At 40.5% G+C, this 24078-nt stretch overlaps 1 protein-coding gene across 1 annotated transcript in view; it reads right to left on the bottom strand.

Annotated features, from left to right (window-relative positions):
• The window catches only part of Exoc4 (exocyst complex component 4), a 767731-nt gene that overhangs the window by 94070 nt on the left and 649583 nt on the right, over positions 1 to 24078 (bottom strand). The window contains exon 14 of the mRNA XM_036180825.1: positions 22558 to 22736. Coding sequence (XP_036036718.1) covers positions 22558 to 22736 — 179 coding nt within the window. The remainder of the gene's footprint in view (positions 1 to 22557; positions 22737 to 24078) is intronic.

Raw genomic sequence — 24078 nt, forward strand, 5'->3', positions numbered from 1 at the left:
CATCTGTTCTAAGAGGCTGAATGGGAGATGCCAGGGGAACATTAACTCAGAATTTCCTAACTTGAGTGCAATTAAAATCTCAGCCACAGTACAGAATTAATGTAGCCCTCTGCATTTTAAATACATATTATAATTAAATGACACCCATCTGTAGACTATGAGAGTGCATTTTTATTGAGGATTTCAAATGATATAATCTCTTTCTATGAAGCATAAATGGCTTGGTTCACGTATCCAGAAGCCTCGAGAGCATTATATAGATGAAGCATAAGTGCATGTGGTGACACTCAGTTTTTCTCAGATGGAAATGTCTGACTTGCTTGACACAAGTTGTTTGTGTGAGATCAAGGGTGTGCATAACATCAGATAATAAGAGCATGGCCTTTTCAACGTTCTAGCTTGGGTCCCCACAGACTTCCGAGAGGACCAGTGGGAACAGAGGCTCACAGGAGCAGAGAGGACTCCTCTCTGAATGACTTTAACCCAATCTCAGGTAAAGGGGTGCTATTGAGCCCAACAAAAGAAGTCCAGGAAGGAGCCTTTGGGGCTGCACCTTCATTTTGACAGGAAGGCTTTAGGTTCCTGTAACACTTCTCAGCAACCAGAGCTGCACTACCAATGAGAGGGTAAATGTATGGTTTTGCACTTAGAGTGGTCACTTTTGGTTCCTTGCTGTGATATTTCCACACACTTTCAAGAACATTAGGCTCCAGATAAGCAGGAGGCCTCTGGGTTCTGCTCTTGGCTGTGGCATGACTTAGTGAGGTGTCTTCAGGAGACGCAGTAAGATGAGGGCAGAGGACAGGCACCGTGCTTAACTGCTGTTTAGATCGGGCTCCACCACTCTTGGCCTCTATTTCCTCCTCTGAGAAATGAGGGCACCCATCCCACACCTTGCAGGCTCCTGTAAGGCACAGACAAGATGGCACACTTGTCTCATAGTTCAGAGAATGCAGCCACAGTGGCAGTTAGAACTCCGGGCTGGGAACAGGCTGCTCTGGGTTCCAGCCCTAGCTTTGGCACCTGCCATCTCATCTCTTAGAGACATTGTTTTAGCTTTGAACCTTATTTTTGCTTTCTGGAACAATGGAGGCAAGAATCAATCCTTACAGTTATGCTTCCTCCTGCTGCTGTGACAAGTGATTATGTTCTTAGTGTCTTACCCCGGTATTGCACTGGGGAGCTGAGTACCATATGGCTCTTCCCATCCCACGCAGGTACCAGAGGCCCTGGAGCAAATGCCCATCACTGCCTGACCAACTACTCCCCCTATGGCCTTTCCCTTCATCTCCAAAGCCAGCAGTGTGGACTCTCACAGTGCATCCTACTAACCTACTCTTGTCTTCTTCCACTTGTGAGGACACTGGACTCACATGCATGATCGGGGATAATCTCCCTATTTTGCTTGTTTGTTTGTTTTCGAGACAGAGTTTCTCTGTGTAGTTTTGGTTCCTGTCCTGGATCTCACTCTGTAGACCAGGCTGGCCTCGAACTCACAGAGATCTGCTTGGCTTTGCCTCCCAGGTGCTGAGATTAAAGGTGTGCGCCACCGCTACCCTGCTAATCTCCCTATTTTAAGGCGAGCTCATGAACAACTTTAATTCCTCTTTGCCTAGCAGATTCCTAGGTTCTGGGGGATTTGGGCACAGGCATCTTTGATGACTGAATTGTTCTTTACTGTTCTGTGTACTGAGGGGTCATCCAACCTCAAGATCTTCCCAGATAGAACAAATCTCCTTTCAATAATCCATAGATTGGGGGTGCTGGCAGGACTCTCCTGAGGTGTGCTATGTTCTTCCTGGGCCAGTGGAAGTGCTGTTAACCTAGCCTCACCTATCTCCATTCTGAGGAGCTCTCTCTTGTGAGAATTCTAGAACCTCTCTTTACTATAGCTAAGCCTTGGGTTTGCATGGTATACCGGTTTTCTGAGACTCTGCATGTCTGAAATACCTGTACATGCTAACACACTGAATTAGTATGATTGGATACATAACCCTATGTTGGAAATAACTTTTTAAAAGACTCCTAAAGGTATTTTTCTATTATCCTTTGCCTTCCTGTGCTACTTTTTATCATTGCTTTTCTGTTTTTTGGTCTTTTTAAGATAATTTTCTCTTTGGCAGTATATTATCTCTTCATTTTGAGGGTTCTGCAACATTGAGATGACCATGTTGGTGAGAATGTAGGTTTGTTTCTAACTATTTGACCATTTGACTTTGAAATGTTGTCTTTTCCACTTTAGGAAGTTTCTGTATGTTTTTTAATGATTTTTGTTCCTTCTCTCTTCCTTCCCTCTGAGGTCCTATCACTTACTTGTCCAAGACCTTGTGCTGTTCCTTAGGGTCTTTTGTTTCTTCCTTCCTTCCTTCCTTCCTTCCTTCCTTCCTTCCTTCCTTCCTTCTCCTATTTTCTTAGATTTTTTTTCAGTTTTATTTTTTCTAATCTTTCTAAGATTTTAATTTCACTGTCATATTTCTAAGGTTTCTTATATTCTGGATGCTTTCTTATCATACCGCATATTGATCTTGTTTCATGGATGTGATGTTTTTACTTATTTCTAACTATAATTTTTCCAAGCCCCTTTCCACACTTTCTGGATAATCCATGTCTCTTCTAGGTTACCATTTCTGCTTGTCTTGGTTTCTTTGCTTTATATTACACAGTCTCCACAGATATCTAGTGTACCTGGTTGTCTGCCATATTTAAGAGGGGCTAGGTAAAGTTCTATGTTTGGGGAGGTCTAGCTGATGGACTGTACTTCCCCTTGTGGATGATCTGGCAGGTCTCTCTTATCTTTAAAATTATCTTTTTAGGAGTGGTGAAGTTTTTCAGTTGGTTAGAACACTTGCCACTAAACCATGATGACCTAATATGAGTCCCAGAACCCACATGGCAGAAGAACTTCCACATATGTGCTATGATACATGTGTGTATCTGCATATGCACACATAGGTAAATAAATGTAAAAATATTTTAAAAAAATCAGCGCACAAAGTAATGGCATTTTCATACATATTTTTGTTTTTGCAGGGCCTCCTCCACATTCCCCTTCCTCATCCCTCTGCCCACTCCTGCTGATTCCTGTGCTCCCTCTGCTGAAGCTCCTCTCCATGTCACATACATTCTGTGCCCTCTTCTTCCTTCTTATGGCAGGTCTCTTTATTGGAGAACTAGTAATATCAGTGCCTTTGGCTGCTCTGCCCTCTTTAGGGAGATGTTTAGATTCTTTAGTCTCTTGCCTGAGGTTATATACTCAGATGCTAGTCCATAAGGAAACAAAGGGTCTAAACAATCATTGGTATAAACTTTACATCATTTCTAATTTCAGCATGAGTTATGCTTTTTAGTTAATAGGATTTCTATTCTATCAATTTTAGAAATTAAATCTGTGTGTCTGTGTGGGTGTGTGTACGTGTATGTACATGTGGGCATGTTGGGGCTAAAAGTTGACACTGGGTTTGTTCCTCAATCACGCTCCACCTAATATTTTTCATTAGGAAAGGTGATTTATTTAGATTGCCTTATACAATATGCACAGGTTACTGAAACCATGCCATTTGAATGCTGAAGAGGCAGAGAACATGGTAACTGCTCAGATCATGATGCTAGCTAGATAGCTCAGCAGTCCTAATCTGGTGCTGGAAGCCTGGGGGCACTCCCGGAGAGTCACTCATATTTAGGATCATGTTGGAAGACTGAAGAAGCTGTGCTCTGATGTTAGCAAAGGATCAACAGCACTATCCTGATATTAGCACTATCAACAGCAACAGGGTAGATGTACTCCCTCTAGAGGGTAGACATGCAAAAACCTACCTAATTCTTTGAGACGGAGTCGCTCACTGAACCTGGAGCTCATTGACTGGATATACTGGCTAGCCATCAAGCCCAAGGAATCCTTCTCTCTCTGCCTCCACAGCAATGGGATTACAGGCTTGTACTACCATGCATGACTTTTTAACTGGGTACTGAGAATTGAACTCAAGTCCTCATGTATGCACAGCAAGTGTTATACTAGCTAAACAACCCTCCTCAGCCTTCTACTATGGTTTTGATACAAATAATGGCACAGCTAGGTGAAGTGGGGAAGAAAACCTGAGGTTATGCATCTCCCAAAAACATGTTCAAACAGGTCTTCTTGTTTTTGGCCTCCTCTTTATTTCTTCTTTCAACATAATTTGCTACGCCAATACCCTGTATTTTTTAAAAAGAACTTTTGGGACATTATGGATATAATGTTCACTGAGTGCACGTTTGTGCCAAAGTTGGTGCTGAAGAAAAAGATGTGTAAGGAGAGACAAATCAGAGTGGAAGGCAAGAGGAAACACCTTTAATAAATAAAATCCTGTAGCATGAATCTTAAAATATCTTATTAATAAAATCAAACCCAGAGCCAGGTATTGGGGTGAATGCTGGAAGATCAGAGAAGCAGAACAAGCCACAGCTACCTCACCTGGCCAATTCCTCACCCAATCCTGTTTCCTCAGACTGGAAGCCTCTGAGTCCTCATCCCAATGGCTCTCAGCTGAGCTGTTGTTCAAAAGCCTGAATGGTAAACTGCCAAATGCTTAACCAGCCAAATGCTTCTAGTTTCTGGTCTTCACGCCTTATATATCTTTCTACTTTCTGCCATCATTCCCTGGGATTAAAGGCTGGATTTCTGGGATTAAAGGAGTGTCTCACCATGCCTGGCTGTTTCTAATGTGGCCTTGAACTCAGAGATCCAGAGGTATTTCTGTTTCTGAAATGCTAGGATTAAAGGCGTGTACTACCACTGCCTATCCTCATGTGTAATATTGTGGCCATCCTGTTCTCTGACCCCAGATAAGTTTATTTTGGGGAACACACAATATTTCGGGGAACACAATACCACCATAAAATCCCCAAAGGAAAATCAGAAATATAATCAAATATATTGCATCAAATAATGAAGTGAAATGACTAAAGTATGTTTGAGATTTAAAGGTAATCATACTATTTAATCTAAGGAGATAATGGATAACTAGAAAAGAAGCTTTCTAAGCTATAATGGTTATTGTGAGTCTTATTATGTGAAGAACACAAAGAAATGGTAGATTTTTGGGAGAACCAGAAAAAAGTTCCTTTGATTTTGGAGCCAGTTTTGCAAATGGAAGCAAGAACAGCAGACTCCCTGGCATTTATGGAGTTCAGTCCGATGAAACATTTGCTGACTACCTCCATCTTCCAGGGGTTAAGTCAGGAGCTGTTCAGTTGCAGACAGTGACACCCATGCTGACCTTGTTAACACTGAGATCAGCATCAGTGCTAGCGGGTCCCATGGAACACGCTCAGGTTGGTCCTGGCTGCTGCCTAATGCCGCTGGTTTACAATTTAAGTGGATGTGAAGCGCTGGTGAGGAAAAGGAACAGTAGCTGGAACAATCTGGCATCAGTGCCTTGTTTGGCAGGTATCTCACATGTCTACTTCCATTCAGAAAGCAGGAAACTGAGTGGATTGCAATATAGGTAATTGATCCTTAATTATTCTAGCTAAATAGCTATCTTTCACTATTCTTGTTTCCCAAGCTTTCCAAATACATGAAGTAGATGCACTTCTCAACCCTTTAGGTGTTTGGAGCAGTTCTGCTGAAGCCAGCACATGCTGTTCCATGATGTATGTGAAGCCTTAGGAGAGGGTTAGCATATACCGGAGTCATAGGATAATCCATCATCCATGTAGAGGACACAGAAAACACCTCATTAACATTTAGGAATCTTGACTTCCTAATCTAAAATCCAGAATACCTTGAACTCTTGGGACCCATATAAGAAAAATGCTAATTTAATTTAAGTTATGTTTTCCTACAAGGAATTAATTAAAGACTAAAGACTACAGTTATTCAAAATTAAGGACTTGAAAGTTATGGTAGATGTTTTAAGTTAATGCATATTTATTCGAAAATGTCTAGTATGTAGAGTGTTATTGGTCTGTTAGTATTCAGCCCATCTTTCCCAGTCTGTTCAGGGTCACTCAGACTTTTAACAGTACATAAAATTATTCTCTTCTTAAAAATAAAATTATGTAAAAAAGCTAACTGGAAAAAAAACCCTACGAGCAATCTTTTCAATAAGACATGCTATGTTAGCATCTAGTAAAGAAAACAAGAAAAACCTTGGTTTTATGGAAATATTATAATGTTGAAAACACTTAATTCTAGATCAAGGATATGAAGACTATTTTGAACACACTACAAAAAATACTTAATGGAGGCATGATTTTAATTGCCCATTTTACTCTCCATAGTCTTCACATTGGAAGAAAAAAACCAAGTATAGTGTACTATCAGTTCAAAAATGTAGTTTTTTTTTTTCCAAATAAGGAAATAGACAGAAAACACATTCTGTGTGGGTCAAACTGATTAACTATAAATAAGAAACATGGTTTTCCTCATCATATCCTAGTGGAGTAGAACATATATAGTCACAATTCTTTGCAATTTTTCTTAGAAACAGTCTTCCCCTGTCTCTTAACTCTCTAGTGGCTCGATGACATTGGCTGACAGGATATGGCTGAAGTGAGGTTGGACAAATTTCAGAACCCGGGCTTAGGAGTCCCAGCTTCTGCCTTTGCCTTCGTGGAACTTTCCGGCTTTCCTACTTGGCAGTAGCCCAGGATGAAAGACCACAGGAGAGGGGGTTGAGGTAACCCCCAGCTGAGGTGCTCACTGAACCCAGCTGTCTGAGGATCTCTGGAGATAAAAAGTGGTCAGGAGGCTCACTGAACTAAAAAATATTGCTTCACAGACAAACAATGGAAATCTCAGGCTCCCACACACTCAAAAGACACCTTTTGTTTGTTTTTGGCCCTGCCATGCTCCACTCTACAACAACTAAAGCTAACAGGGCCTCCACACAGGAGGATGCTTACTATCCTTGCTTCCCTGAGGAACCATCCTTTCCTACCCAATGGCCTTCAGACGCATAGGCTAAGATCATCAGAAGCAATGCAGTACTGGGCATGGTAGAGCATGATTTAATCCCAGGACTCAGGAGGTGGAGGTCAGAGGATCTTTGGGAGGTCAAGACCATCCTGGTTTATGTAGTAAGCTCCAGGATGACCAGGGCTAGGTAGAGACCCCTTTGTATGTGTGTGTGTGTGTGTTTGTGGGGGCACAGTGCTATTACTGCAGTCCTTAGCAGCTTTGAGGGCCTTTCACTACATATCCTAACAGAAGTGATTTTAAAGTACAAATCACTAGTGTATGTACATATAGTCATTTAAAATTTACGCATATTTATTATGTTATGAATATACACCTTTATTATAACCTGAAAAGAAATCAGTCTCAGAGAAGTTAAATATGGGGCAAATAAAGTTCTTAAATTCCCAACCATAAGAGCTTTAAATTACACTAGCCAACAGCTCAAGGCATGCATATACTTAGGACAAGCAAGGTTCATATTAAGGATTTTAGATAAAAATCCATATTTCAGTAAATGCCTTTGACTCATTTAAGTTCCTGGCCAGTTTTTAGCTATTTGATTAGTCTGTTATTACAGATCAGATACATAGAAAACTCACAAAGAGCCCTACTAAGCACAACAATAAATTGGGCTTGGCATTTTCTCATGGTTTGTTCTTAACTTGGATCTTTAATTCATGGTTTCCTTTTTAGGCTATTTTTAGGAAAGTGAGTTTAGTAAATGCTAAAGATCCAACATCAGTAAATAACCTCCCACCTAAGATTCAAAGAACATTGTGAAAGAGGGTGCAGAAAGATTGTAAGAGCCAGAAGATCGGGTAGTTTGCAGTGAGATGTGTCTCCTGCTAGCCTCCGAAGCTAGACACATAAAGTCTCACAAACATGACCACCCAATGTCCAGAAAAACAAAGACAACACTAATGAATATGCCAAATGGGATGGAGAAAAGCCCACAATGCCTCAATCCTACACAAATAACTAAAGGCAACCAAGGAAAGCTAGGAGCAGAGAAATTGTCTTTCCCAGGGAAGAACACACAAACTGGTTGTTCAGGACCAAATGGTCAGCTCCCAAAACATAATACAAGTCACATTATACGGCCTCAACAGGTTACACATAAGAATATGCATGTATACAATAACAATTAGTGGACAAAGAGGCCATGAATTTGAAGGAGAGCAAGAAGGGTATATGGAAAGGTTTGGCAGGAGGAGAGGGAAGGGGAAATTATATAATTGTATTATAATCTCAAAGCCAACCAACCAACCAGCCAACCAATCATAAAACTAAATATCCAATTGAAATTTAGAACGCTAGTTCACTAGACACTTTCCCAAAAAGAAAAACACAACAACAATCAGGCAAAGGATGCCATAATTAGCCTGTTTTAGAATCCTTAGGTTTTTTTTTTTCCCTCAAGATCCTTTATCAACAGCACTTGATATATAGCCTAAACGAAGACCCTATACAATTTCTTATGTTAAACCAATGAAGTTTATCTAATTTTTGATTGTTTTAGTTTCTAAAAGTGTATATAAATAATAATATCATGTTTTGTTTCTATAGTCCAAAATATATTTCACATACTCTTAGAGGGTATATAGTCCATACTGATAATGGAACAGAAAATTTACAGTTTAATTATAAATGTTCAATTTTTTAGAAGTAAAAAAAGAAGGTATCATCCAAGGGTTTTTATTTTAATTTTTATTCCAAGAGGAGACAAGGAATAATTATTTATTTGAAGAGAACAGAGATTAGGAGGTATAAACCTTGATGTTAGTCAAATGTGCCCCTATGCAAACTCTACTACTTATGAAAAACAGTAATGAACCCAATAGACTATAGGTCAGGAAAAATGCATGGAAAAATAAATCTTGGAATGTATAAACACTATTATTGCTTTCATTTATAAGAAAAAAATACTAAACCTTTCTTCAGAAGATATCAAGCAATAAGGGAGCTGCAAGGTAAGTAGTAAGTACAAAAACATATAAAGTACATCTGTCTCAAAATACTAATTTCCATAGCTACATTTCTGTGTACATACCCAAAAGAACTCAGAGCAGAAACTTGGATGTTTACATACCCATGTTCATAGCAGCATTGACAACAGCCAAAAGGTATGAGCAACTTAAGTGTCCATTGGTGGATGAATGGAAAAGCAAAAGATGATATATCCATCCAATAGACTATTATACAACCTCCGAAACAAAGATATTCTGACACATATCACATATGAATGGATCTTTAAGTCTCATGGAGAATGAAATAAACCAGTCACAAAAGAAAAGCTCTATATAATTCCACTTATAGAGAGTACCCAAACCAGTTGCATTTCTAGAGACAGAACGTTTAGAATACTGGTTGTTAGGGGATGGGAAAAAGGAGGAACAATTTAATAGATACCTAATTTTCCACTTTTCAAAAGAGAGAAAAGTTCTGCAGACAGATGATGGTGATGTTGTACTACAACTTGTACAGTTGTAAATGTATTTAATGCCCTCAAATTGCCCATTAAAAATGGCTGAAATAGCAACAAAGAAGAGTTACTTCCATTCCTAGGCAATGTTCCTAAAAGGGGAGCAGATTCTGAACTCTTGGAACGTCAAGTGTTTTATGACCTGGCAGGCAGCAGAGGAGGGGTCAGCAGGGAGCTGCATCACCTGCCACTTTTGTGAGCCAGGTCCAGTTGAAGTGTGGGTAAGTTTTAACTATAATGATTATGTAAGCTTATTCCAATGCAGACAGAACCCCTTGATGTTAAAGGTTCAGAGCTCTAGAGCAAATAGGGACTCTGGAAATTGATGTCACAATATTTCCTTATTACAATAGTACAGCAGCTTTGTCAGTTCCATATGACTTGATACACTGAAGTCAAAGTTTACAGAGAAGTTACTCATGACAACTAAGGGGTGAACATCAAGCTCCACTTAGTGTGGTTATGAATAAATACCACCTCCCCCATGCCTGAGTTCCTAGGCCACATGGAATTTGGAAAGTTGTTAAACTTAAGAGCTCAAAAATCTAATTTCAAATGCAATACATCAAAGATCCCTTGACAGTGAAGTCAAGTAGCAAGCAGAGTGGTTAAGCCAACAATGGGGAGAGTGGAAGACAGAAAAACAGGATACAGATTGGGGCATTTCTCACAAGACACTGTGGGCAAACACTGGCAGTACAGTGGGAAAGTCAGAACTAAAATGGTCTCAGGAGGAAGAGAGCTTCAATAGGAAGCAGAAGAAGACAGACATTACCGCTCATTGAGTTCACTGTTCACTAGGCACTAGAACAGGTGTTGTGCATATATTAGGTGGCTTGATCCTCCAAGCAATCCTTACCAGGGCTTTAAAATATAGATGACACTTTAGCAATGGTAAGTACTTTGAGCAGTTCATCTGCTGGGATATGTTGGTATTGAAATGCAAGTCAGGAAGGGAGGTACAAAATTAGGTGCTGAGTTGGCTTCGGTGTTTCATGGGTAGGGCTGGGTCAATGGAGAGAAAAACGGGGCATGGTGTTTAAGAAAAAGGACAGCAGGTGGGGGAGGGAGGTTTCTGGCTAACAGTGATGCCTGTGGCAGCCATCTGTCTGTGGGTGACCCATGCTCTGCTTTCCAGAGAGGCTGATACAGCAGCATATGCAGAACTCTCGTGGGGGTGTTTCTCCAGCACACTTCCAAGATTTCTGTGAAAATGTAAAAGGCTGTTGGCCTGAGCAAATGCGTTAATTGGGCTTGTGGTGCCTTTGACCGAATGATACGTGATAGTGGAGTTTTAGTTGTACTTCCTTCTGGAAGCAGACTTGAAGGAAGCCCTAAGCACCTCCTGCCTCTGAACATAGTTTGAGCAAATATTTTTCTTATAAAGCCAGTTCCCAAAGTTCTTATTATCAGTATTGACAGAAGACTACAAAGTCATTTTTATTTTGTTCATAAAATAAAACTTAAAATTAAAATTTTTCTTTGTCTCAGTCTTTTTGAGGAGATTTCACTGTACAGATATACCTGCCATCAAACTTGATTTTTATTATTTTTCTAAAAAATGTGAGAGACTATCTTGCAATGGACAGGTCCTTACCAGGCCCAGGAGACAGCTTCCCAGTGGAGGAAGATGTGGCCATTTTATTCTGACCCACTGTCCTAGGGTGTTCTCATTAGAAAGAGATGGGATTTAGCCTCAATCAGAAAGAGCCCAGAACAAAACCCTGAATAAAAGATAAACACCTAAAAGTATGTGTTCTAGGTCTGGCTCAGAGTCAGGTCATGTACATGGCTGCTTTAAAAACAACCTTTCCAGAACCACAGATGGCGTAACTTCTCAGAATGGAAACAGTTAATGTTCTTAGCAATGAGCTACACACGGGAGGAAGGCAATGCTGTTTGAATGGGCATCTCCTCCTGGGTGTCAGGCTAATGACTTCATCATCTTCCTTTCAGGAACTTTCTCATCTGGAGACCGTCTGTGTTTACAGAGAGATTCACTTACATCGCTTATCAGCACCACTCTGAGGTTCTATAATATAATAATTCTGATAATACCTTCCTTGCCTTGTCTTCTAAGCACATCAGACTTTGCAATACCCTCATCTTTACACCACACACACCGTGTGTTTAAGCAGCAAGGGAGGGATGTGGGGGTCCAAAGAGGTACGGGCTATGCATACACTTCACAATAAAGAGGATACAAAAGAAGAGGGGAAAACCCCAACTGTAATTAAAATATAACAGACCTTCACCGTATGGCCCAAGGCTAGTTAATGCAGGCACTTCCAATAACTTTAATCTCTAAGTGGTGATTGTTGAGAGAAAAAAAAGAAATCAAGTTTGCATTTTTTTTTTTAAAGACAAGAGGAAAGAAAATGACTTGTCATATCTGGCTGGTTTGGAAATATAAAATCCAATTCTGAAGCAGCAGAGATAAGGAGAGTTCAGTGGAGGAGCCATCAGCTTAGCAAACACTAAATAATGAACAAGGCAGAGACTGTCCAGTGTGATAAAATGCTCTAGAAGAGGGACTGTTTTAATGAGTGATAATTGTGCACATCCACAGTGAAAGGTTATTGAATTTTTATCTGCAGACGAAGCTTTTGACAGACTTGCCAGAAAAGTCACCTACAAATAGCACTTTCTTTAGATGAATTTGTCCAAAGGGGTTTCCCAGCATACAGCATCTCTCTGACATTTGCAGGTTTTTGCTTCTCTCAAGGATCAGATCAGATCGCCTGGGTTTCTATGAAGCACTTGGGGTTTTTCATCAGCCTTATAGAAAAGTCCCCATTGTTCTTCCTTTCATAAACATTGAATTAACCTCTTAGGTAAAAACTCAGTCAAATCCACTCAGGACTCAACAACCAGAGCTTAAAGGCTTCAGTACCTTTATTAACCGCTATTAACAAGCGACGTAGTGCCTTGGAGACTCACACCTGACACATCCCTTTTCCTCATATGAACATGGAGGTCTTTCACACTTTTCTGCATATTTTATAACATAAATAACAACATTATATTGTTGGATTTAAGGTAATAAGAGAAACTTTCCTTGAACACATGACAGAGTCTTTCAAGACAGGTCCTCTGGGGGAGGGCAGAGAGGGGTGACAACCCCAGAGCTCCAGCTTCAAAGTTGGCACAGGGATGCCAAGGCTGCTTCCTCCACTCCTCCTGGCAGTGCACGTGATGGCGCTCAGGCAGGCCAGAGTCGTCCCCTTGCTCCTTACTGCTGTCATTATGGGGGGCAGCTTGAGAATGGTCCTGTTTGTTTATGTGGGAAAACACAGGCACGCTGGCCTGGGTTCTGAGGCACCATATCATGAGCAAGCTGGATATCATGTCACTCTCTGAAAACAGATTTAGTCACCTTTTTTTTTTTTTTTATATTTTATTTTTTAAAATTTTTTGACCTTGTGCAAATGGCCAAACTTCGGTGCTCTGTGATCATACTTTGCTAAACTAAGAGAATAAGAGCTGGTCTGTCAACTATAGCTTGAGGGATGTACAATTAAGAATTAATGCCTATAAAGGTCTCTGAAACTATGAAGTATACTCTAACTGTGGAGTACCACCAACATCATCATGCCGTCCTTTAGGGCTGTTACATGACTGATACATTCACACAACCACTCCTCCAGCAGGCCAGAAAAGGTTTGTGGGTACCATTGATGAATACATAAACTTTCGGAAGCATATCCTGTTTAACTTTAGAATATTTCTCTAAATTCAGTCCTACCCAGTGATGGAGATTTCTTGCATGAAATCAGCCAGTCCTCCCCCACCCTCCAGCCCCCCTCTGACAGAGACAAACTTCGTGTCAAAGATGAAAAAATTAAAAGGCATATCTTTCTCCAGTGGAGTTCATTAAGTCCCAAATTCACACTGGTTCCTGGGCTTGTCTCAAGTTTTAAAGCACCCAAGTCATCGACAGGAGCTGAGATTTAACAGTGCCTTCAGGTCCTGGCTTTACTGTTCTGCACTGTAACACCTGGGCCATTTGGCACCAAACTGCTCTCCTCAGATGTACCCTTTAAGCTGTGCCACCACAGCAGCCATCCCTCCTCATTGTTCTGCAGGGTGCCAGCCTTGCCTCAGGGAACTTGCACCCTCTTCTTCGGCTGGGCCTGCAACTTCAGCATGCCATTTTAGAACTCTTTATTTTCCAACTTCTGCTTCCCATCCTTGCCAGAGAGTTTCATTTATATTTATTCTTCCTGTTCCCATTTTATAGTTTTGTTTGCAGATGCAATCATTCAGCTGGAAGCTTCCAGCCACCACACTTAAGCATCCATGATATTATCATATTTTAATAAAATATTTCCCTTATGGATACAAATGTTGGCACTTTCAAAGAAATAGCCACATAATTCTTTATGTGCAGATACTTAGAACTTCGTAATTACATTGGAATGCCCACAGCACTAGCCTCCTCTAGCTCTGCAATTGATAACTGCCTCCTTACAGAGTGGGAGATGGCTCTGCTCCCCAGTCAGGATTTGGCACAAGACAAAGAACCTCAGAAAACATCATCAGACTGACAACAGAGAACTAGCTCAGGTCTTTGGGACAAAGAAGAGCAGGACACATTCTATATTAACTATAAAGAAGCTGTGTGCAGAGAGGCAAGAGTAACTATAATCTGGGAGCCCCTCAGAGTAGGAATGGCTCAAAAGGGGAGTAGTATTATGCGTTAGTATTTAGGATTGCTTAAAACAAAAGGGAACATGGGAAGTCCCCAAGGGGTTCCCTGAAACTTGGCATTAATCCACAGTCATAGCACACGCCAATGAGAAGCAGACAGCAGCCCAGGTGGTACTCCTTATGACACCCAGGGAAAGCATTGTCTCCATTTCTAACATCAACAGGTGGAGTCCTAACAACCACACAACACACCCTGACCACAGTAGCTTCCATACTGTTCTTTTCTGTAAGTTTCAATGCATTTGTAAAAATCAACACAGTACAAGTAAGGCTGAAAATGAGCAAAAATTATCAGTTGGTTTTTTTGACTCAACAAAACATGATTAGTTGTTAAGTTGGATATAACATAGAATTGCATTAGGATTTTTTTTAATGAAATAAAGGCTTATACAGAAGTATAAGCCATGTTGATTAGAGAAGCCCCAAACAAATTCAGAGATGGCCAGTGGGTGAGAAACTCATGAAGGAAATATGTCATCAATGGTAATTTGATTTTCTTAGCAATTAGCATGACCATGAAATTAAACAATAACTTTAAAAAGTATCATCAATAAAAGAAGAATGATAGGAATGGAGACACAGAATAAATCCATTTAGAAAAATGACAGCTACTAACACCAGAAAATGATGAAGGGACTAGAGAACCTAAGTACAGAAAGATGAGTAAAGAATCGAAACTCACAGGGGCAGGCTCAGGCAGATCAAAGCGGGATGTCTGACAACAGTGTATAAATATTTGAAATTTGTAAATACTGAAGCAGGAAAGGATCACCACACAGAGAGTGCTAATTAAAAAGAATCAGATGTAATTAGGACAAGGGACTGGCTTAATGGTTTACCAAAAGCAAAGCTGAAATGGGACACTATCCCATGGGACACTTTCACAGCTGGCCGATTTGCATCTCGCTTTTGTTTACCATCAGAACACAAAAAGACCAAGATAGTGAGTTCTTTCATGAAAGAATCCAGATTCCACTTTAGAAAGTATTGAAGCATATAGCAGGTAACATATGAACATGTCTTGGTATGCCATGCAGCCATGTTGTCATGTAGGTATGGATGGCCACCTGCACCACTTCTATCTACACTTCCAATGATATAATTGGCTGGTATCTGATTCGATATCCATTCAATAGGTTTGGCAACTGAAGGCTTTGTGTTAGGAGAAACCTTCCTGTTATTATTTATTACCTTCAGAAGTATAAAAAGAATATTTTAATTTTCAACCATTCTGGTCAACAGTCAGGCTAACTGTTAAGTCAAAATGAGTCACTGTGCTGACTCTGTTACACATGCAAGTACCTTATCTCTGTGGCTTCTGCTCTTGTCCACAAAATGGGGTCATGTGAACAGCATGCTTCTAAGAACAGAAAACCTGTTACAAAAATTTCTTCCATACATGGAGCTACAGAAATGGAGGAAGAAATGTTTAGGGGCTCTAGGTCAGTGTTTCTCAACCCTGACTGTCTGCTATTAAAAGGTAGATACAATTCAATTATGAGCTGAGGTTGTTAGCTGCCTCTGGGGGTGCAGCACATTTTGTTACCTTTGGAGTAGGGCCCAGCTCTCCTACTGATTATAGCTTATGTGCAGTCAAGTGTGAGAAGTGCAACCCCAAAATGTTTGTTTGGAAGTAGATTTTAATTCAACACTACACATTAAAATGGCTATTTAGTGAAGAGACCCCAATATGGTTTTGTTGGAAATAATACGTTTATATGAGACCATCAAATTCTGGTTATACACAAGGCAACCAAGTACTACTGAGGCCCCAATGAAGTGCCCCAAGTGCAAAGCCCAGCTCCTCCTCGATGGAGCCTTTCAGAGCCTCTAGTTAAAATCTACACCAATCACATCATTATTTGAACTGGATAGCTAGTTTTGAATGTATTCAGCTTGGCTAAACATTTGGCTCATAACAGGTGCATTCATTATATATAAATTTTAAAGGTCACTAGAAAGATTGAATGGGCAAAGCCACTTTGTGGTGGGAAAGTGGAGAGTGGATCTGGAATTCAGATGGAACTATTTAGAAAGATTAAATGAATTAGAGGCATGGAAATAAATTTGAAAACAGTATCAATGATATGGTGATAACATGAACAATTCATTAGAAGAGAATGCCAACACATCAGGTAGTCTTCCTTTCTAAAATCCATATGCCCAGACTAATACAAATATTAGATAGACCCACACTTAAGGGCATTGTGTAAATACCTAGCCAGCACCATCCCTCAACGTGCTAAGGTCATCAAGAACTGGAAAGTAGCTACTCACAGGCCTCTGATGTGAATAAAGGATAACATTCATATATGTAAAAAGTAAAAAACAAACAAACAAAAAACTCCAAACCCCGAACAAACAAAAACAAAATCAAAAACGGGGAAACTGGAGGTAGAGGGAATAGGGGGGGATTTGATCAAAAACCACTACATAAATGTATGAAATTCTCAAGCAGGAATTGAAAACAGTGAAAAATCACAAGGGAAATCTAGGAAAACATCAGTCTTCATGAGCCAAAGGAGACATGATAGTTAAATATACTATGATATCTTGGACAGGCTCCCAGATAGAAAAAGAACATTAGACTAAAACTAAGAAAACTTAAACTACAGACTTTAGCTAATAGCAATGTATCATATCAGTACTGGCTCATTAGTTAAGACAAATAGTCTATCTTAATGGAAGACATTAACAAAGAGGGCATCTGGGAATGAGACGTGGGGGTTCTCTGTGCTGTCTTTGAAATCTGAAGTCTGAAAATACGAAACCGTTTTTCCCCTTTGATAAAAGCTAACTAGCAGCCCCATAGTGGGTCTATTAGCATGACTTGTGGTATCTGACTGCCTGGCCACCTTGATGACTGTGAGATGCACTCAAGGAGTGGAAAGAGTCAGAGGAGAACTGAGGGTAAGAAGACAGGAAATGTGGGCCACCTGATATCCACTGACTTCAACATTAAAAACCCAAACAACTGAAGAGCGAAATAATTAGATTACAAGAGAAGTCACCTGGGGTTGTACAAATTTGTCATGAATAAGAAATTAAGTCCCTGCGACTATGGAACATCTGTGCCTGGCAAGGATGGGAGAAACAGGAGCCATTAAGCAAATTATAGCACTATAGCACTGAACTGTGAGGCCAAGAAACTGGTTCACAGGGAAAGGCCTGTGAGCATCCTTTCAGCGAGAGGATTCCCATGAGCAATATGTCTGATAAACTCTACTGCTGTTGAAGCCTTCAATATATTGGAACCTTCATAGATTTATGGTAGAGAGGCATACTCAAGGTGTTTTCACCACCACATTTCCTGAGATTATGTGATCACTCACCCCTTCCCTTTTAGCACCCATAAACATCAACAGAAAAACCAGCTTAGAAAAAAGAGGACCCATAACATACATCTCTCCTGGGGTGCATTTGGGAGACCAGCTCCCACCTTTTCAAGGGTGCTTATGAGGAGAGAGGGATAAGATAATATTAGAAAGATAGAGAAGAGGAGAAAGACAGAAACACAGGATAGCTTCGGGAGGCCCTGGGTCAGTAACCATTGACCTTTTCCATATATTCTAAAGGGCTTTTTAAAACAATGCCAAGGGGCAGGGCAAAAGACCTCCCCCTTGCTAGATCAAAGGATACCATACAGCCAAATGTAGACCCTTCCAAACACCTGGTAACCATGCCTGTGTTCAAATTATTCCCTTATGCATCCCTGCTGGGTAAAGCAAGCTCAGATTCTTGGACCCTGAATAAGTTCTCACTAGGAAACCTCTGTGGGTCTCCACAGGTGCATATGTGATTTAGGGGCTGAACAGTTCAAATAGTTGTTCAGGTTTCGAGACAACCATTTAGACATTTTGAGTGTGCTGCAAGGGCAGAGTATATGGACTGTTACTGTTAAAAACATTCATCCGCAGGAGGGATGACGAGCCACAGCAATGTTCAATAGAACAAGCTGATGACAGTGAAGTGATCAGAAAGAAAAAAAAATGGTATTTTAACTTAATTTAAATAGCCATATAGGCTAATGGATACAGTGCAGCACAATGAAATATGCAGAATATATTACAGAGCATAACAAAACAGAGTTTCTCAATTAGAAAATGTTTGTAACATAAAAAAGGGTGACACATTAATATTGATTACAACTCAGATGAATTTTAAAAATGATATATGCAATAATTCATGTACCTAAGGTATAGAAATTTTGTTGATGCATGAGAAGAACATGATTATCAAAACTAATAAACTGAAGATGACTTTTGATCCTCCTGCCTCCAACTCCTGAATTTTAGGATTATAGGCTAGTGTTACAATTCCTGTTTTATGGGGAGCTGGAGATTGAACCTGGGTTTTGTGCATACTAGGCAAATAGTCTACTGAATGAACTATATTTCCAGCCCTTTAGGTACATTTTAAAGAGAAAATATTGAGCACTGAATTTTTGAATAGAACAAAACACATGAATAAAGGACTAAGGCATATAGCCTTAACAGAAAGATACGGCCTCCTAAGCAGTAATTTAGCTTAAGCAGCACAATACAGTATATACTCAAGGAAGCTGTAGAACCTTAATTCTAGAGATCTGAAGAAAATCCAAGACCGAATGCAGGGACTCTGTGAGAAAGCATCCTGGGCAGAACAAGCCCCAGTGGCTCTTTCAGGCCTATGGATCTGCTTTCTGAAACTGACATATCCATATAGAGAGTCAAGAAATAAGGCCATGCATCCACAATCATCTTTTCAACAAAGATGGTAAGCACACTGCAGAAAGGACAATCTTTTCAACAGGCAATCAAGGCAAAAAGAGACAACTGGGACTGCATTAAACTTACTAAAAAGCTTCTGGAAAGCAAAAAGTCGATAGTGTGAACAACTTACAAATTGAGACAAACTGCACATCTAATAAGGGGTTGATAGACTGCATATGAAATTAAAAAGGTCAATAGAAAAAAGTGTACAGCATACCTAAATAGATATTTCTTAAAATATCTTACAGAAATTTAGAGCTGAATGGTGATTACTAGAGACTGGGTTAAACAGTGGGAAGTGGTGGGAAATAATTGCAAATGTCCATCACAAATACTCATGCTCAGTGGACCTGGCTCAGTTTGCTTGTCAACAAACCTGATGACTTGAGTTAGATCACCAGAACTCACATGATAGAAAGAGAAAACTGATGTCTGCAAGCTGTCCTCTGACCGCCCCCCGCCCCCACGGGCTAGAAGGGGATATAAGATCCACTGGAGCTAGAGGTGCAGGTAGTTGTGAGCTGCTTGATCTGGATCCTGGGAACTGAACTCACATTCTCTGCAAGAGCAGCAAGATTTCTTTATTGATGAGTTATCTCTCTATTCTCAAACTGAAAAAGTCTTAGAGGAGCAGGTGAGAAGTTTGATGGAGGAATGCCCTCAGGAGGTGGAACAGCAACCATGGACTGTAGAAGCCCCAGAGTAAAAGCCACACTTTCTGCAGTCAGCATCTAGAAAAGGGGGAGAAGACCCCTTTGCATGTAAAGGAGACAGAATGACATTTAGGAAAATATTAAAAGAAATAGAAAAAAATCCCCCTTGGAAATGCCATTCACTCTGATCTCCTGGACAATGTGTGACCAACCATACTTTGCCATCAATAGATGATAATTTTCTCAGGAGGCCATGAAATGTTTCAGGTGGGTGAGAATCCTGCTGTACTTGACTGAAGAGACGTTTAATATGAAAATGATTTTCTGCCAGCTGTCTCTAGTCCATTACAGTTGTAATGTGAGTTTAATGCAACATGGCATTCACCACAGCAAATAGCTACCAGCATGTGGAACAAGAAATAAGCCTGATTTCCTCCCCATCTTGCTGGGCATCATCTTCATGCTTTCTAGTCTCTTGGCCGGGAAGTACTTAAGATGATGTAACCTTTTGGTTCACTTTTCAAAACAATAATAAAGAACTGTCTTTTTTTAGACACACACACACACACACACACACACACACACACACACACACACACACACTGGTGTAGAGTCACACTGACATGGAGCAGTCAAAGTAGGCCAACAAAAGAATCTTCTTCTTTGTTCAAATGACAACATCAATGGTCATCTCTCTGGGAATTCACAGACCTGGCAAGTGTGTATGAACTGGGCTGACTGTTAGCAAGATAAAGCAGGCTTGCTTGGTGCTTTGTTTTAGCAAAGACACCAGAAGTAGTGATTATAGTTCACTTGGGTTTTGAACTGATTTTAAAAATGCTGACAGTTAGTTAAATCACTCACTGGGTGGAATAATCACCCTGAAAGGAACTGAGAGGGTGCAACTTGTATTCTAAGACAGAGCCGAGCACAGTAGACACAGCACTAATGGGCGTAGTAGAAGAGATCTTTGTCAGAATAACAGAGATGATTAAAGACATGCATCAGACATCATCTCCATTGGGGACTCTCAGTGACATGAACACAACAGCTAAATTGAGCAATTACAAAGTTAAGTGTAACTTAGAGAGCATCCTTCTCCTTTAGAACACAGTTGACATCAAGTTAGCTTAGCTTGTCTGAATCATTCAGTGGCTAGCTTCAAACGGTTTTGTCTTGTAAAAACTTTTGAGAATGCACAGACTAGAAATTTGGCATGGTATGCTACTCAAAAATTTTAAAATGTATTACAAAATATTAGATCATATATATATATATATATATATATGTGTGTGTGTGTGTGTGTGTGTGTGTGTGTGTGTGTGTGTGTGTGTGTACACACATATACACATACTTACATATGAAACCAAACAAGCATACCCCTTCTAAACACCACTGAGAAATATACCTGCATCAACAGGAGCCAAAAGAAACCAGGAAAAGAGGTATCTGGTTCCTTTTCAGAGCTGTTTGTAGTTAGCAAAGAGGAAATTAGCTCTGGCTTTTTTTTTGAGAGGAAGAGCAGAGTGGGTCTGGGAGGGAAAAGGGATGAGTTCAGAGGCTGCTTGTAACAAGACTGATTACGGATTGTAGAGTGGAGTGACCTACCATAGACAGCGCTGCTCAAATGTAACACCAGGCCTAAACTACCCCTAACAGAGTGAGCTTCTATTTGTGCAGGGGTCTGAGACTGAACATGTGTAATTTTATAAGTAGATAAGACAATATTTTAAATAAAAGTATAAGTGAAAAGTATACCTTTGAAGAAAATGTCAAAGCACATGATAAGATTCCTACCCGCACACTGCTTCTATTGCCCACCCTGCCCCCTGCTGCTCCGCACCAGCTGTGGGGATGGGCACATGATCAGCACTAGAGGGCACCAGCAATGAGCCTTCAAGGGATCTCATGGACTCTGGCTGCGGGCCTATATTTCACAGAACAATTTATCCCTGTGAATTTCATCCACTCCCACTTTTTTTTTTACTTCTAGGCTGCAATTGTGGTTACTCAAAAAATAATAACTTCACAGGACACTCATAATAAATAACTGCTTCCAAAGTTCACAGTCACAATAAACATGGGCAGTTTCTTCCTAACGACCATCTGATTGCTAGCCCTAACAGGACAGAGATGATCTCACTGCTCTCTTGCTGCCAAGAGCTTGCTTTTCCTTATTTGCTCGCATCCCTCCACTTGCACCTCTAAACTGGCTTTCTTCTTTATCCACACTAGTGTCCCTCAGCCTCTGCTTTACATCTGCATACTTCTGAATTAAGCTTTCTAAAAGTATGTATTAAGAAAGCATTTATTAGTGGCTAGCATGATGCCTCAGCACTTGCTGCTCTTGCAGAGGGACTGGGTTCTGTTCCCAGCACCTATATGGGGGCTGATAGCCACTTACAACTCCAGTCCCAGGGGAGCCCACACCTTCTCTTGGCCTCCACAGGTACTATGCACATGCATAGTATATATACACAAATGTAGGAAAATTACATATACATAAACTTTATTTTATAGCAATTAATTAATCCTCAATTTCTTAGAAATCTATAACTGCTATCTCTCATCTTTCTCTTTTCCAGAATAACTGTCATCCTTATGACCTCTATTTTCTATTTCAATCATTTTTATTATTCTTTTTTTAGATATGTTTATTAGCTTTTACCCAGTTAAAGGAAAACTGTAACCATGTACTCAGGCTCTAAGAGAAGGTGCTGGAAAGAACACAGAAGGAATTGTTTTCTGTTCTCGAGACTTAGCATTGCCATCGTCCAGGGGTTGTATTTCTAGGGTTTAGTATGAAACCCTAGGATGCCAGCCATCTCGGCTTCTCATATTCCATAGAGGGAACCTGAGAAGAGTTCCCCCTAAAATCTCAGAGTAAGGGAGGTGCAGTGCGTACAGAACTCACACATGGCTCTGACACTCCGGAGCACGCTCCACCAGATGACAAGCGCCCGCACTCATGTTTCAAATGGAAGCACTCGGACCCAGCAGCTGCCACCCCTGGGCACTTACTCTGGGATGTAGAGAGGTTGGCAAAAGCTGACTTTGTTCGGCCGGCCAGCCATTCCAGGCTCTCGTGCATGTTGGCCAAGGCTTTGAGGTCACTGACATCACGGAGAATGTCTTGTGGAGGAATAAGTTTGTCACCGAGATTCCCAATTAGAACTTCTGATTCCTTGCCAAAGGCTGCCCTGAAAAACAAATCAAAGCCACACCTCACTTAGTATTTGGTAAAGGCTGGGGACAGGTTTCATTCACTTATTTTAAAAAGACTCTGAAGCAAATAAAATATAAGCATTAATCTATGCTGTGACAGAAAATCTAGGAACAAGCACCAAGTAGCGCAATGCAGGGATCCTTTAACTCACTGGGTTTCCCAGAGCCTATTGTCTTCAAATGTTCTTAAGGGTGTGAAAAAGTCACAACATGGTGCAATAGAGGAACTCTGGAGACCACATGTCCAGACAGAGAAGGGATGACAATTTGAAAAACGAACTGCTCTGTTTTTACAAATCTTTTCTCCTAAGAGGGTAGAGGGAGCCAGGCAGTGGTGGCACACACCTTTAATCCCAGTACTTGGGAGGCAGAGCCAGGCAGATCTCTGTGAGTTCGAGGCCAGCCTGGTCTACCAAGTGAGTTCCAGGAAAGGCACAAAGCTACACAGAGAAACCCTGTCTTGAAAAATCAAAAACCAAAAACCAAACAAAAAACAGGGTAGAGGGGAAAAAAGAAAGAGATGGGGGGAGAGCGACTGCCAAGGTAAGAAGAGGTGCCTGGGAGTGAGGCTACACATGGTAGATAAGCAGAGCTGACACCAGAGGAAGTGGAAAGAGGTACCTGGAGCCTTTTTTCAGCCTAAGGCTTTTAAAACTCCAATCACGTTAGTGAACAGATGTGAGGGCTCTATTTAAATGTAAAACCATAATTTAAGCTTTGAGTAAATAATGAGTAGTAACATAAAATACAATAAAAAGACTCTTAGTGGACATACAGGCACTTAAGATCCAGCATCAGAGCAAGTGTTCACTGTGACAGAAGCCCTGCTATGAATTCAATGCTGTTAAAGGTATCTGACACTAAGCCATCACTATGGTACACTTCATTTCAACAGAGGGCTATGTTCTTAAAAGGAAGAATCACAGGTGACTGGTTGATTTGGATAAGTTGTGGCTAAAGGGGCAACAAAGCACATTGGACTGTGCATATGAAATTTCAGTGTGTTAACAAGCTCTACCCATGATCTGAGAAAAGATATTAGAGTGACTGACTCCTGAAATGACACACATATAACTAGTTTCCAAGTGATGCTTGGGTAAAAATTGTGCTGCAGCTTCAAAGTGGGAAACCCAAGTGTGAAGCCTTAAGTCTGCTGCTTGCTGAAGGTGGGATGTTGGACTTCCCTGTATGATGCATCTGGTGGAAATGGCACTGACTTCTTCTGAAATAAAGTGAAGATTAGGTGAGGTGATGTTGAAAAACTTTCATTGGGAAAGTATCAGTAATCATGACAGCAAAATGTTAATAAATTCAATG

Source organism: Onychomys torridus, chromosome 3 (assembly GCF_903995425.1).
Source record: "Onychomys torridus chromosome 3, mOncTor1.1, whole genome shotgun sequence".
Classification (NCBI taxonomy): domain Eukaryota; kingdom Metazoa; phylum Chordata; class Mammalia; order Rodentia; family Cricetidae; genus Onychomys; species Onychomys torridus.